We start from the raw sequence: 16,230 nt of genomic DNA on the forward strand, positions 1-16,230 counted from the left end.
TTCATGAGTCTAATTAGCTGTAATGTGTAACAATAAAAAATAAAATACAAAAATTCTAAGAGCATTTTTAATAACAATATTATAGGGAATTTCATGGACTAATTATTCTATATTTGTTTATGTGCTTATTATATATATTTTTTAAATAATTTTGGAACCCCATCGTTTTGTTTACTTATTTTAAAAAAATTGCTGATAACTAAAGGTTAAAAAATTGATGATAATTAAAGGTTAAAAAAAAATTAAAGACACAATCAAGAACATAAACTTAAGTAGACATCCATAAATAAATAAAAATTGTGATTAATTCAGCCGTTCAAATTTATTGAAAACATGGTTAACATATTAGGATTCCTAAATTCTTTCATAATTGAAGCACATGTTTTAGCGGTTGAAATGTTTTATTGTAAGTAAGGGATGCATGTTTGATTCCTATCGTAGACAAATCTGTATTTTTTGAATATAAAGCTGCAATAAAAAGAAAGAGAAAATGAGAGGGAAAAAAATTTGGTTTAGGGTTAACTTATGTTAACAAACTTATAATATAAGAGATAAGAGATTATTGGTTTTTTTTTTGACGCTAAGAGATTATCGGTTTTGAATTGTTTAAATTGTGCAATGAAAATTGATGGTGCTTAATTATCGTATGAAATTTTTCCTATGAAAGTTGATGGAGCTTAACACTTTGTGGACATAATTTAAATCACAATTGGTCTGCTAGTGCATATTGTATCAATTGATCATCGGTTAATATTAAATCTGCAATGTTAAAATTAAAATAATGAATGTGATTAGTGACATGACCATGATTGTGTTTAGTTGTATTGCAAAAAAAATTGATTTAGTAGAATTGAGTTTGATAATAACTTTTTCAAATTACACGTGATAATAACTTTCCAAATCTCACATGATAAAAAAAACATTGATCAGGAAAGACATAAAAATATTTCGTGATGAATAATATAGTCAACAATAATTTTGATATGATATTATTTTAAAATTTATGGTGCTTATCAATTATTGCACATAATTTTAATCAAAATTTGTATACTTGTCATAGTGGTTGGAAATGTTGCCTTCCATTGAAGGGTTGCGAGTTCGAATCCTAGTCAAAACAAAATTGTATTATTTTTTAATAAAAATTGTAAAATAAAATGGAGGGAAAATAGAAAAAACAAATTAGGGTTTAAGATTTGCTTGTGTATACAAGCTTATAATATAAAAGATGTTTCTGTTTAAATTTTCCCCTTTTTGGCTTGTATGAGCCGTGAGTATTGTACAATCACAATGTAGGCATTCTTCTTAGCAAAGGCTATATATTATCATTGTCTCAGTGTTTAAATTTTATGTTGTTTATATATTATTTCGTAATTTTTAATTTAAGAAATAGTTAAAAGTGATTTAAATAATAAATAAAAAATTAGATATGACATGACAACCATATAAACATGTATGGGGTGTCATGTTATTTAAAGAATATGTCATGTCATTAAAATTAAAAGTTAAATAAAGAGTGGAGACTAAATACTTGAATTTTTTAAAACTGGGAACTAGAATTGCACAAAATAGGAAGACCAAAATTGCATTATTTAAAAATGACAAATTCGTAGGAAAAATATTTAAATTTTTATGATAAAAACTTCTTTTTTTTTTGGTCAAGGATAAAAAATTCTTTTAAATGCACACAATTAAATATTCAGTTACATGCGAAATATTCCTTTATGGGCACGGTACTTATATTTTATAGGTTAACGGAACCTAGAATACAATATACTCCATCTGGTCCTTTTTATGGGTGCATTTGATCCGCTAAAAAATAGGGACTGAACTGGACAACTTTTGTTGTACCGTGTTTGATTTAAAACTGGTTATGAGACTGGACAGATTAGGTAGCAAGGGACACGACAAAAACAAGAATTTTTGCTCCCCATTGAACCACATGACAACTTTTTGTCCACAGTACAATTATAAAAATACTAAAATATCTATTTTATTTTCGAATATAAAAATATTATCGACATATCTCTCTCTCCAATATAATTTTGTCATGTCCTGTATTATCTTGTTCTGTCCTATACTGTTATGTCCGGTCCTTACTGTTTTACGAATCAAACGCACCCTATAAGAAACATTTCACTTTTTTAGATTTATTGAATAATGAATACATCTGATCTATATTTAAAGATACAATAGTTATTCAATGAATCTAAAAAGGTATAAAAGTATAGTGTGTCCCGAAGGGAGTACAATATTTTTTTATATATTGTAGATTAAATTAAGAACTAGTTTAATATTCATTCGTCCCAATTTGATTGACACAGTTGACTGTTGTGCACTATTCGCACATATTGTTTTGACCTTATTTTTCTACTCATAAAAAAAAATATTAGCATATAAGATGTTTGATTTGTCTCGATGAGTATTGTCAAAATATCAAAATTTTATAATTTTTCCTATTATACAATTAAAAATATTAATCGTCAAAGTTATGCATCGACATACGTGAAACAGTCAACTGTATCAATCAAATTGGGAGTCGGAGGGAGTAAAACATTTGAGCAGGAGTATGATATTAAAATTTGTTTTTCTTTTCCCTAATTCAAACACACCTAAAAATTTCTCTTCTATGACCCTCACACACAATTGCACAAAGATATGTTATTGCTAAAGTTGTTGCATCTCGAATTTGACACCAGGTCAGTCCTCATGAATGCTACACCTCACCTATCGTATCTAATTTTATAACATTAGTACTCCCTCTGTCCCAAAAAGAATGACCCAGTTGACCGAAACACGCATGTCAATGCATAACTTTGGCGACTAATATCTTTAATTGTATAATAGTAAAAATTATAAAAAATTGATATTTTGAAAATACTCATCGAGACGAATCTAACAACATCTTATATGTTAATATTTATTTTTATTTATTAGTAGAAAAATATGATCAAAACAATATATATGAATAGTGCATATATTCAAAATGGGTCATTCTTTTTGGGACGGAGGGAGTATCAACTAATTAAACATCATGAATGCAAATGGTAGTTTAATTAGCATTAGCATAGTACTAATTAGGAGTTGAAAATGAAGCCGAGTTAATCAATTTGATCTTGATAGTACCTGGCAAATCAAGGATCACATGGTTACTTCTAAAAAATTAACAATATAAATTATTTAACCCTGCATAAGTATCATGTGTACTATAAAATAAATCATAATTAATATTGTACTTAGTTGTCTCACTTTATTACTAATATCCACATGATTCCGTAAAAAATATAAATTAATATTCACATGAAAAATGCCAGACAAGGCTAATTCAGACTACTCCATAGCTGACCTAGTAACCTATAACAATATTGGCCCTATCTGTCATCAATTGAATTTTAACAATAGACAAATCTTGCTTCTTGAAGCTTCTGCAAAAGAACAAATGATACTGATTAAGAAACATTTTAATCATGATAGTTAATTTGCTAGTAAAGTTTTTTTTTTTTTTCTAGTAGCGTCTAGTGACTAGAAATTCCACTTTTAAGGTGAATAAGTGAGATAATCATGATTCGAACTTCATCCCCTACATATATAATGCAATGTTCTGTCAATTGAGCTAAACTCACGAGACATTTGCTAGTAAATCCTAATATGAATATAGTGGTTTATTGTGAATTAATTAATACCTCGTAAAATATTTAAAATTTTAGCGATGTTATATATTGTTGTTTAGAATTTCACTTTTGAAAGTGCATAAGTGAATGAATAATGCTAGCAACACGTTCTTTAACAAACACACTCCAACACACTCTCTTTTATTGGTTGAAATTCACATGGGTCCCATAAAAAAATGTGGACCCATATAACTTTTATAGGACCCATATAAATTTTAACCAATAGAAGAGAGTGTGTTAGAGTGTGTTTGTTATTGGAGTGTGTTGCTAGCACTCCTCTAAGTGAATATAAAATGTGATGCCCCTATCACGGAAGCTAAGTTCATTGATTGTTTTTTTCTACACAAGAATTTCATCTTTTATTTTCTTCTTTCAAATGATTCATTCTAAGTCGGGACTCATTAACCATTTAACTCAATTACTTAGTTAATTGCAATTCTCTCTGCTCTCTTCGACTCCATTAGGCACACACATTGCATAGTTACAGGGTACGGTATCGGTACCCGATACGGGTACTGGTACGAAATACAACATTTTTAGAAAAAAACTAAGATACGGGTACGTCTGTATAATTTTTTTAATATAATTATATAAATAAAATTTCATTGTTTAAATAAATAATTAAACATACAAAAAAAATCATACTTTAAAAATAATTCAAATTCTTCAATTGACAACAAAACATCAAAATTAAACAACAATTTTCACAAAAAGAGCAACCTCTAGTTCAAGTACATCGAGTAAAAGATTAACAACTTCAAGAATATCAACATCATTTTAAGTCAAGTCAACTCTTTCAACATCATATTGGTCATTTTAAGCTTAATTTTAATTTTGGTCCCACTATTTTAAAATTTAACTATTTTTTATCTTCCTACCATATTTTTGAACTAAAATTGTACGAGAATTCCCCTTAAAATTTCATTTAAAGCATCACATTCTATGTAGTAGTTTGTTATTTTTGATAAAATGTTATTTTAATTTCTCTCTATAATTAATATCCATAAATATTCATCATCACATTCGATGTACTTCTCTTTGCAAGGCAGTTTTTTTTTTGGTATTAACCCTCTAGTTTTTAAGGGATGAGAGCTCCAGTAATATAGTGTTCGGACGTGAAATAAGTAAAGTCCAGTAAAAAAAATCAAACTCATGTTCTTTCGAATGATTCGTCCTAAGAAAACTTATTAACCACTTGAGTCTAATATCTTGATTTGCAAGCTAGAGGTTTTTTCTTTACTAATAGTAATATAACTAGATAGAAGCAATTTTTTCTAAAACACGGTAAGTGAAAAAAAAAATGGGGGTAAAGAAACAGATTGTTGGATTAAGATTTAGTAGGAATTAGCTTTGAGGAAAAGTTTGGTGGATTGTTGTATAATCAAAGGATGTCTCTTAATTACAATATAAGTCACCTCTCAATTGAAATTTAACAAGGTTTGGAAACTTCGTCTCTAACATCCTTTTGATTGAGATTTTTATGTTAAAACCTCACTTAAAAAGGAACAGAAGTACTGGTAATAAATATTACCATTTACTCTAAGAAATGGTGACATCTGTTTCAGATTCCATATAACTTCAAAAAGAACAATTGGGCTAAAGTATTGCATGAGAAACAATTCTTAAATAAATTTATTTACCTCGCGACTGAATTCTGAATTATTTGGTTAATTTCTCTTGAGAAAAAGATGGTTAATATAAAAATAAAATAATTGCCCTTAATTCTAAAGGCAAGTTGCTTTGTTGCTTAATATAGTGATATTGTTGACACTAATGAGATAAAGGAAAAGATAAAAAACAGAAGTGGCATATCATTACTAAACTGGAGACCAAGACACATTTCCCTTTTCAATTACACCATGTGTTTGTCTTGTCTCTCTTCTTCAAAATCAAACCTCACTTAGTGGCATAGACATGTGGGGATAAATCATTGAACCAATGGGTTTAAAATTAAATTGGAAAAATAATTACTGAAATTGAATTATTTTCTCCTTGAGTCCTTGTCATTATTCATTTAGATTAATAAGATATAAAATGTCATAGTCAATGGTCCAAACAAAACTATGGTATAATATGTCAATGGTCCAAACAAAACTATGGTATAATAATATGGACTCGTTTTCAACTGTCTCAAAACCACTCATCTAAGGGTCTGTTTGGTGCGCAGAATAGCATAGTGACAGGATATGATATAAAACAGGATAAAAATATGATATGATAACAGCAGGATAACAGTTATACTCAGTTATCACATCTTATGTTTGATGCACACAAGATAACAAACATGATAACTATTATATTTTGTTTTTAATACATACTTGCTCATAATAATATGATAAGATATATAACATATTTAATTGACAAAATTACTCTTGTAAAACAATTGTTATTTTTTTAAAATTATTTTGTAATACTTTGAATTTTATAAATAAAAAATATAAATAAGTAATCAAATAACTTTATATAATTTAAAATAAAAATCATGAGAAAATAATCAAGTTTAATTTTTATATGAATCATGATCAAATAAATAACTCAATAATATATACATGTTAGATAAGCCAAATAAATATATGATATATCTCATACGTAAATAATAAAACTACTATTGCAAAAGAATTATATTTAATTTTTTATAAAATTTAAATTAATATCCCTATTTGTCAATTTTTTGATAATCATTTTACTTTAAAATATTGTAATTTTAGTAAAATTTTGATTTTTTAGAATATATAAATTACAAAATTACCCCTGTGAGAATTTTTCAAACTCTTCAAGACTTTTTACTTTCATCATCATTATACCGGTTTTCTTCTTCTTCTTTACCTATCAAATATATTTTTTTGCAAAAAAATATTTTAACAAATTCTACATCTTTTTTACAAAGTTTTGATTAATTATAACGGCAAACAAATTTTTTTCGTCACCCATTCATCTGCTTCTATTTTCCATCAATGGTGGTGGTGATAACCTTTTTATTGGTGATTAGAAACATATACGTAAAAATGTACCAAAAAAAAAAGAAACATATACGTAAAAAAAAATGTAAGGTTTTTTTTTTTTTTTTAAATCTTTGGATTCCCAAAAAAATATAATTTCTTTTATTAAAATTTATTGATTCTTTTAAAATTTTCCTAATATACCCCAATATATAAAGTGTTATGAAATCTTGATTGTAAAAAAGTTTTTTTGAAAAAATCTCTCAAAATCCATTCAAATCATGTGTTAAAAATCTTGATAGTAAAAAAGTCTTTATAATTTTTTTTTTAAAATCTCACAAAATAAATATAGTCCAACAAAATCTCATAAAATCATCAAATTTTTTTTTGCCAAAATTGTCTCATAAAATCTCAATCTAATACACTCTCCTTATATCATTCGCAGAAGCTACGCTTCAACTGGAATCGCTTTTACAGAGCAAGAATCAATTTTGAAGCAGACATCCAAACAACGTTCTAACTGATGTGAATAACGTTTGACACTAAAAACATGCGTTTTAGTCTCCCCAACGCGGAACCAAACATACACTAAATTGAATTTGGGGCGAAAAACCCTAATTTGGTGAGGTTTACGCTGAAGCTCTGTGTTTTGTTGGTGTGAAAACTGAAAACACTGTTAAAATCTCACTTTACTTATTACCTTCTTAAGGGAGGCGATTACCCTAAATTAAAAGCTCGGTTTGTTTCGTCTCAAAACTCTGAGAGTTGATACACAGAGACATTCGATCAAATGTCGCTTTTAAGGTTCAGGTTTGGTTCTTCTTCTTCTTCTTCTTCTTCTATTCCCACTTTTATTATTCCCTTCTTCTTAAGGAGATTATACTCTCACTCTACATTCATTCCCAATCATGATATTGCTGTTAAAAATGCTGTTTCCTCATTCCATTACATGCTCCGTAAGAATCCTACCCCATCCATTGTTCAATTTAACAAGATTTTAACTTCCCTTGTTAAGACTAAAAACCATTACACCACTGCTATTTCCCTTTATCGTCAAATGGAATTCAAGGGGATTACCCCTAACTTAATTACTTTCAATATATTGATAAACTGTTATTGTCACCTAAGTCATCAAATTACTTTTTCCTTTTCTGTATTGGGAAAGATTCTCAAGTTGGGTTATCAACCAGATACTATAACCTTCACCACTCTTATTAAAGGTCTATGTCTTAGTGGCCATGTTCAGAAAGCATTGCACTTTCATTACCATCTTCTGGCAAACGGATTTCAGTTGAATCATGTTAGTTATGGGACTTTGATTAATGGCTTGTGTAAAACGGGGGAAACTAGAGCCGCCCTACAAATGTTGAGACAAATTGAAGGGAAATTGGTCAACACCGACGTGGTAATGCATAACATAATCATTGATAGTTTGTGTAGAGATAAATTTGTAACCGATGCTTATGAGTTATATTCTGAAATGAGCACAAAGAGAATTTCTCCTAATGTTGTCACTTTCAATTCTCTAATCAATGGATTTTGTATTGTTGGTCAACTGAAAGAAGCATTTGCTTTGTTTGATGAAATGGTATTAAAAAACATCACCCCAGATGTATATACTTTTAGTACATTGATTGATGCATTTTGCAAGGAAGGAAATGTGAAACAAGCTAACAATGTGTTGGCTATGATGATGAAAGATGGTATAAAACCAAATGTTGTTACTTATAATGCTTTAATGGACGTGTATTGCTTAGTTAATCAAGTGAACGATGCCCTAAATATATTCAACACTCTGGCCGATAAGGGAGTGACTCCTAATGTTCGGAGCTACAATATCATGATTAATGGATTATGCAAGATAAAAATGATGGATGAAGCCATGAATCTCTTTGAAGAAATGCAAAGCAAGAAGATTGAACCTAATACAGTAACTTACAGTACTCTTATCGATGGTTTGTTCAAATCGGGGAAAATCTCTCTTGCATTGGAGCTTGTTGATGAGATGCATGGTATAGGTCAACCTGCCGATGTAATCACGTACAATTCTTTATTACATGCTTTGTGCAAAAATCATCAACTTGACAAGGCAATTGGATTTGTTGATAAAATTAAAGGCGAAGGTATTCAGCCAAATGTTTGCACATACAATATACTAATTGATGGACTATGCAAAGGTGGAAGACTTAAGAACGCTCAAGTGATTTTTCAGGAGCTTTTGACTAAAGGCTATAATGTAACTGTTTGGACGTATAATGTTATGATAAATGGGCTTTGTAAGGAGGGCTTGTTTGATCAAGCACTTGCATTATTATCAAGAATGGAAGACAATGGTTGCATTCCTGATGTTGTAAGTTATGAAACGATTATTGATTCTCTCTTTCAAAAAGGTGAGAGAGATAGGGCAGATAAACTTGTACATGAAATGATTTCTAAAGGTCTCTACTATAAGAGTAAAACGCAGTAAGTTGTTTTGGGTAGGAGAGGAGGAATGAGGATAATGGTATCATTCCTGATGCCGTAACTTACGACTCAGTGCTATGTTGTAAGAGTGCATTTGGCTTCAGCCTGTTATGCTGAGATGATACTCCAAATTTCTGCAGGAGTCAAATATTTTAGGAGCAGGTTTTGATTTTTTGGAGACTAGGATTGACCATCCCCTTGGAAGCATTTTAGGGGCCTGTTTCGGTATCTTGTATTTTATACTACATTTTTATTTTTTTTGTACGCCTTGTGCTTTTTAATATATTCTTTTCAGCATTGAGAAAAAAAAAATAGCAAACTCGTGCAATTGTAGTTGTTATTGTGTTGGTTTATTGGTTATGCGATTTTTCTTTTCTTGTCCTACCTTTATGTTGTTTCCATTGTATTGAACCAACTTCTATTACCCTATATGAGCTTGAAATTTGCAGTGAAGACTTTACTACTTGTGAATTAACAACTTTTTTATGTTAGGTAGTGATATAAAGGTTCCTTTGTCCTTCCCTATTCACCTAGGCTTGAAGTTGAACATGTTAAATTAACTGATCTATATAATTTAATCTGTAAAAGTTATTTGTAATTGGTGATTTTTTGTCATTTAAGATTTTTGTTGGTCACTGTTTGTGTGTGTTTTTTATTTATTTATATCAATGAGGGCTGAAGCCAGACTGTTTGTGTGATTTTTGTTATAGTTCTCTCTGTATTTGCATTCATATTACATCAATGTCATTTAAGATTTAGAGTCTTGTCATTATATTTTCGTTAGGATTTAATGAATATGCGTTGACAGTGTATAGATTTTTCACACTCTTAATCTAAGCTCATTCCTTTTCTTTTTAAATTCTGTAATAGGGTAGGAAAGGTTCTGGAAAATATTCTGTTTGAATCAACAATTGCCATGGTTCTGGAGTATCCGCTTACTCTGTTACAGCTGTAAGGCCAATTAGAGTTCGTTTGGATTAACTTATTTTTGAGCTTATGCAATTTTTATGTATTATTATAAGTTTGTCAAGATAGTTTATGATAAATTAGTTTATAAAAATACAATTTTTACTAGTGTGAACTTATAAAATAGCATAAAACCTAATTTATATTACATAAGATGTTTGCATAAGCTCAAAAATAAGCTAATCCAAATGGGCCCTTAGTTCTTTTCCTTGTCTCAATGCTACCATTCCTCAGCGTGAGTAGAGTGTGTTAAGAGTAGGTCTGAAAATAATTTTATAAGTGGGTGTTAGGACTGTTCATGGTTCCGTTCAGACAGAAAACTAAACCGAACCATAACAATGTTTCAGAAGAACCGAACCGAAATGCTATAGTCTTCTCCGAACCGAACTGAACTGGATTAATGGTTCGGTGAACCGGTTCTTAGTTTCGAACTGAACTAAACTGTTGTCATACAGTTTTTTCCCGAACCATTGTTTTGGGTGAACCGAACTGTGTTTAAGAAATCCTTATGTTGCTAGTAATAATATAACATCATATTTAAAGCTTTACCACAAGATGTATTCTGGCCTTCTATGATGCTTGAATTACATTTGGACTGTAACTCTATTCTATTTTAGTTGACTGAAAGTTTTTCATGCAAATGTTATCACAAAGCTGCCATATTCTGTGTTTTTGGTATGTTATGAAGACTTGTTCTCTCCATATGCAAGTATTGGGTATGTTATGAAGACTGATTTACTAACTCTTCCTTTGTACAAACCGAATTTTCCAAGATCCGTGATTGACAATACTGATAATGAAAAGTAATAACCTGACTTACCTATGATGGCCTGTGGTTTGTTACTGGAACTTTCTGTCTTGAAGTTTATATGTGTCTACTTGGGATTGTTGACCTTCGTTCTGTTGTCATTGGCTTACCTAAAGATCTATGATCTATCCAGGGACATGGCTTCCATTAGAGTTTTTTACTTTGAGAAATGTGGTAAGATGTAGTTTGCTTACCAAATAATCAATAATTCTTACAAGGGGATTGAACCGAATGGGAGCTAAGAGCCCTCCCTCGTGCGTGGCCTTCACGCATCAATTCGGCTGCAAGTTGCTGCGTGGCCTTCACGCCCGCGTCGCCTCTCCTCAGGTCTCCTTCGTTCCCTTTTCGTTCTGTAAGCTTTTCGCGTTCTCCTTTTGGGTTCGTCTGGATTCGGCGGAAAGGTTTGTGCAGAAAACTTTCGATTTCTATCTCCTTTTCAATTTCCTTTTTGATCTCCTTTTCAATTTCCTTTTCGATTTCCTTTGTCTCCTTTTTGATATATATGGATGGGTTTGGGTTTCATTTTCATTCATTCGCTTTCTCTCTCTCTCTCTCTCTCTCTCTCTCTCTCTCTCTCTCTCTCTCTCTCTCTCTCTCTCTCTTTCTTTGTTGTTTGTTTTGGGGTTGTCTCAGATGGCTGGTAGGTTTGTCTCAGACTGGTTGCAAGGATTTGGGAGGTAACTGGTTATCTGAGTTCGTCTTGATTCCAAGGTTTATTTTCTTGCTTTATTTATTGATGATTTTTTATTTATTGTTCGGTTTTGGGATTGTGGTTGATTCATGTGTTTTCCTGTTGGCTTGATCATGATTTTGTTCCATTTTTTGTACTATGCAGTGCCGGGAAGAACTTCTTGGCGTTTCAAGGTCAGGGTTACAAGGATTTGGGAGGTGACTGGTTATCTGAGGGAATGGTTCTTCTTGATGCTAAGGTTTGTTTCTTGTTTTATTGTTGATTTATGGTTCATTTATTGTTGATTTTTGTGTTTCTTTGTTATGCTGTGTTGTGTGGGATTTTTGTTATTCTTTTTGCTTTGTTGTGGTGGTGATTTCGTTTTTTACATATTGTTTGAGATTTTTGTTATTCGATCTTTTTTGTTTGTTGTGGTGGTGATTTCGTTTTTCAAATTCTAGGGTGGAAAAATTCACACTACTGTTCGGAAGCAGCTGCTATACCTGTTTCAGAGGAAGTTGGAGGAAAGACTTGTCTATGTTTTGTTTGTGGTTGATGCCAAGGTGTGTATTGTTTTTACAATTTTTATCCTTATTTATTCTTTCTCCTTCTCATTAGATTTTGTGTGTTTTGGTTGTTTGGTCGTTTAATTGAAGGGTTTATTTGTGATTTTTATTTCTTTTGCAGGATTTGATATTAATTCTTTGTTTCATTTCAAGGTTTGAATTTATTTCTTGTTTTATTTGTTATTCTATTTTGTATATTTTGTATCTTGTTTCTTTTTCATCTAACAATGGAGTTATTTCATTGATTTAAATCAAAATTTGATTCAACCCTTTGTTTAGTTACATGTTGTATTGTATTTGCTGTTTGTGAACTCAACGTGTTTGTTTTTTTTTATCACGATACATGATGTGGTTTCAGCACCAAGATTTGCTTCTATGTGTTTGTCATTAATGGATATTTTCCATTCGTTTTTGTGTATGTTGATTCTTTGCAGCTTCCATGGTTAAAGTTACACTATAGACCATCTGGTACCATTCTTGCTTTTGATTGTTTGCTCTAAATCTCCAGGTACGTCACGTCGTTTGGGTTATTCATTCATTCTTCAATCTGATAGAAAATCATGAAATTTATCAGAGTATTTATGTTTGTATTTCGTATACCTTGAACTTATGGGACCGAGTCTCGATGACGTCCTTTACTACTGTAGTGGCAAGTTTTCGCTAAAATCGGTTTTGATGTTGGCTGATCAGATGGTAATCATTCATTCATTTCATGACTTGTTACATATTTATAGCAGGAACACATATCATATAAGTGCTTATGTATATGCTATTTTTATAAAGAAAGATAAAATAAACTCAAACTGTTTTCATATAAGCTGTTTTCGACTGAAAACAGCTTGTGGACATGTAATAAGCTGTTTTCACAAGCTCTTCCAAATAGCCACAGAAATACTTATGTCAGTAGATAAACTAAAATAAGTTGATCCATACATAGAATAAGCCTTTTTTATTTCTCTGAATACAGCTTATGAGGATAGAGTTTCTACATTCGAAGGGATTACTGCACAACGATATCAAACCAGATAATTTCCTCATGGGTCTTGGGAAGAAAGCAACTCAGGTAGCTAGCTTAATTAGTATATTTTTTCCTATGTATAATTCCTCTTTATACTTCCAATTTTTAATATATGATAATTTATGAAATATGTTACCCTCGCAGGTTTGTATGATTGATTTTGGACTTTCAAAAGGATATATGGATCCTATCAGTTACAGGCATATCCCTTACAGGTATAAGAATTTTCTGTTTCAACTTTTCTGTTGCGAGTCTTTTCTCTTGATGAAAATTAAATTCATTTACATGATAACATGTTAATGAATTAAATTCATTTTGAATTTTGGATTCATTTTTAGTGTCTTATGCCTTAATGTTTTGTTTTACTTTGATAAATTCATCCAGAGAGAACAAAAACTTAACAGGAACAGCGTGTTATGCAAGTTGCAATACTCATAAAGGAATTGGTGAGTACTTAAAGAATTTCGCCTTCTTTATATGTAACCAACAATTTTCTCTCTAAATTTTGGTTTTACTTCTTCAGAGCAAAGTCGCAGAGATGATTTGGAGTCTCTTGGCTATGTTCTTTTGTACTTTTTAAGAGGAAGACGTCTCACCCTAATGATTGTACTGTCACCACTTTTTGTGACTATCAGTTGCTCCGAGTTTCTTTAGGTAAATGTAGGGCTTAACTATATGGTTCTTGCATTTTAGCCTTCCTTGGCAGGGTCTGCAAGCTGCCACCAGAATGCAAAAATATGAAAAATTTTACGACATGAAGTTCTCAACTCGTGTTGAGGTATGCGCATCTTGTTTCCCCTTGTTACATACTCGCTCCGGAATTGAACATAAGTGAAAAAGTACATCTAAAATAGTTTCGTGACTACAAACTTCTTGTTCTTAGGTACTTTGCAAGTCATATCCCATGGAGTTTGCGTCTTACTTTCATTATTGCCGCTCCTTGTCATTTGATCAACGACCAGATTATGGATATTTGAAGCGCCTGTTTCGTGAATTGTTCACTTCTAAAGGTATTAACTGAATGTTTATCATGCACAAGTAATGATTTGTTTAAGATGTCAATTTGCATAAACGTTGGTTGATTAATTTTGTCTGATTGCCATTAAATGTCATTGTATCATTGTTTGCATAGTTAAGATTAAAGCTGGTCCAAGTCCCGGGCAATTTGGTCTGTGAAGTTGATAATTCTCGATATCATTGGTCCTTCCGAGACAGTTTTATTGGACTAAATTGACTGTTCCAGAAGGTCTTCATACGGTCGAGGGTTTTAATTTCATTAATTTCAGAGACTGAAGTGTCTGATTCCTACAATTTCAAATACTAAACCGATACGTAATTCAATTCTTATATATACGTCATCTAATAATGCAATTGAATCTTGTTTGGCAGGATATGAGGCTGACTATTTATATGACTGGACGATTTTAAAATATCAGGAGATTCAACAGGCAAAGGAACATAATCTATCAATTGTGCGTGATTCCTTAATTTGCCGAGTTTGAATTTCCATTTTGAAAGTTTGTGAAGATTAGTAAACTTAGTTAGGATCATTGTATAAAGTGTACCTTACACTTATTGTAATCAACTTTTCTCATTGTATCAATTCGAAATAATCAATCTTTCTCTCAATTAGTTTTTCTCTTTGTTGAGCTCTATTATGCTTTGTGAATTTTTGTTTCTGCGTGTTGAAATTGTTATATGGAATCTTGTTTTGAGTACTAAACCTATTTTTCCTTGATCTAACAATTTCATGAAATTTTTTACAATGTTCATGCCATAACTTGAGGGTTAAGATGCATCATAGAAACTACTGCATCTTACACTGGAGGTAAAACGATATAAGATAATGCATTATCTTATATTCACAAACTTTATTTTATTTTTTTTATTTTGCTTTATACAAATAACGGGCTACATGTGTCCCATATGCGCTAGCCCGTATTTTAAACTGAATTTTATGATCGGGCTAAAAGTCATAAAAAATAATCGGGCTAATATTTTAAGGTTCAAACTCTATATATATTTGGGTTTGGCAAGACAACCAAACAAGTTAGTCCATTTTAACAGCTCTACCTCAAAAAACAAAAATTGTGTATTTTTTAAATAAGAAATTGTGTATTTTCTTTATTATAGTTGCAAAACAATTGATAGGCAATAATTATTAAAAAATATTGTGTATTCTCTTTACTACGTGTCTCTTAAATATGATTAGTCAATAAGGATGAAAATTTGACCCATCCACAGTGGGCACCCGGACAAAATACCCGCAATGGGTAGAGTAAAACCCGCATTTGGATACGAGCATTGATATGAGTAATTACCCATAAAAATGAGCGAGTATGGGTGCAGGTATCAATTTATTTTATATCCCACCACATACCCACATAATATATATCTATTTATTTTATTTATATTATTATATAATAATATATGTATATCAATTTTAAAAAATAAAACTCTATTAAACCTTATACATTTTTAATAAAAATGTTTATTTATAAGATAATGCAAACTCAATGTGAATATATCAACAAATATATGAATTTTAGCATGAGGTTGGTAATGATTTTGTTTATAATTTTCATTAGCCGACATTAAAATCGCTTAATTTTTTTTTTAATTCTCTTAAAATTATGTGATATTTTATAATTGATCGATGAATTTTTCGTAAAAATGCGGGTAGCGGGTACGATATGGATACTTATGTACCCAAGCGGGTATGAGAATGGATACATGTATTTTTTCAACGTGCGGGTATGAGAATAAGTATCATAGTACTCTTACCATACCTTACCCATTGTCATCCCTAATAATCAAAATATTTATCATAAAATAATTACACAGAAATATTTTCAATGATACATCATAATTTTAATCTAAGTTTTAATCTCCCAAAATTCTTATCATTGATATTATAAAAATTTAATTTTAAATTTAATCCACCCGTGCGAAGCACGGGTATTCGCACGGGTAACACCCTAGTACAATAACAAAACTCTGATGTATAAAGAAAATATGAATGCATCTCTGACATACGATGGAATGATTCAATCCTTCAACTTAGATTTCAAAGAGTAGCAAACATATATACTTTGCTTAAATTTATTTTTCAATTTTCACTTATAAAAACAC

The 16,230-nt window shown here is 30.7% G+C and overlaps 3 protein-coding genes across 7 annotated transcripts; all 3 read left to right on the plus strand.

The window, feature by feature from the left end:
• The first annotated feature begins 7,089 nt into the window (after positions 1 to 7,089).
• On the plus strand, positions 7,090 to 10,009 carry LOC123905926 (putative pentatricopeptide repeat-containing protein At1g12700, mitochondrial). Its single transcript, XM_045955732.1, has one exon. The coding sequence runs from the start codon at positions 7,398 to 7,400 to the stop codon at positions 9,072 to 9,074; it is 1,677 nt and encodes a 558-aa protein (XP_045811688.1). The 5' UTR covers positions 7,090 to 7,397; the 3' UTR covers positions 9,075 to 10,009.
• Positions 10,010 to 11,162: 1,153 nt separating this feature from the next.
• Positions 11,163 to 13,026, plus strand: LOC123905927. Of its 5 annotated transcripts, none has more exons than XR_006808634.1 (6): positions 11,173 to 11,555; positions 11,680 to 11,773; positions 11,976 to 12,077; positions 12,202 to 12,233; positions 12,515 to 12,588; positions 12,771 to 13,024. XR_006808634.1 is itself a non-coding variant. In XM_045955734.1 (5 exons), exons 1-4 carry the CDS (start codon positions 11,347 to 11,349, stop codon positions 12,578 to 12,580), a joined length of 471 nt encoding a protein of 156 aa, XP_045811690.1. In that variant the 5' UTR covers positions 11,163 to 11,346; the 3' UTR covers positions 12,581 to 12,588; positions 12,771 to 13,026. The 5 variants fall into 5 exon arrangements, 3 of the variants coding, with proteins under 3 accessions (XP_045811690.1, XP_045811689.1, XP_045811691.1); XR_006808633.1 differs by having other exon boundaries at positions 11,174 to 11,555; positions 12,728 to 13,024; XM_045955734.1 differs by lacking the exon at positions 12,202 to 12,233 and having other exon boundaries at positions 11,163 to 11,555; positions 12,771 to 13,026.
• On the plus strand, positions 12,648 to 14,727 carry LOC123904810 (casein kinase 1-like protein 3; the record flags this gene model as incomplete). Its single annotated transcript, XM_045954421.1, has 8 exons — positions 12,648 to 12,773; positions 13,048 to 13,143; positions 13,243 to 13,313; positions 13,483 to 13,544; positions 13,622 to 13,682; positions 13,789 to 13,876; positions 13,982 to 14,108; positions 14,488 to 14,727. Coding segments are annotated over 8 exons (744 nt in total), but the record flags the coding sequence as incomplete, so codon positions are not given.
• Between the last annotated feature and the right edge of the window lie 1,503 nt (positions 14,728 to 16,230).

The sequence above is a fragment of the Trifolium pratense genome, linkage group LG2 (genome assembly GCF_020283565.1).
Source record: "Trifolium pratense cultivar HEN17-A07 linkage group LG2, ARS_RC_1.1, whole genome shotgun sequence".
NCBI classification, from domain to species: domain Eukaryota; kingdom Viridiplantae; phylum Streptophyta; class Magnoliopsida; order Fabales; family Fabaceae; genus Trifolium; species Trifolium pratense.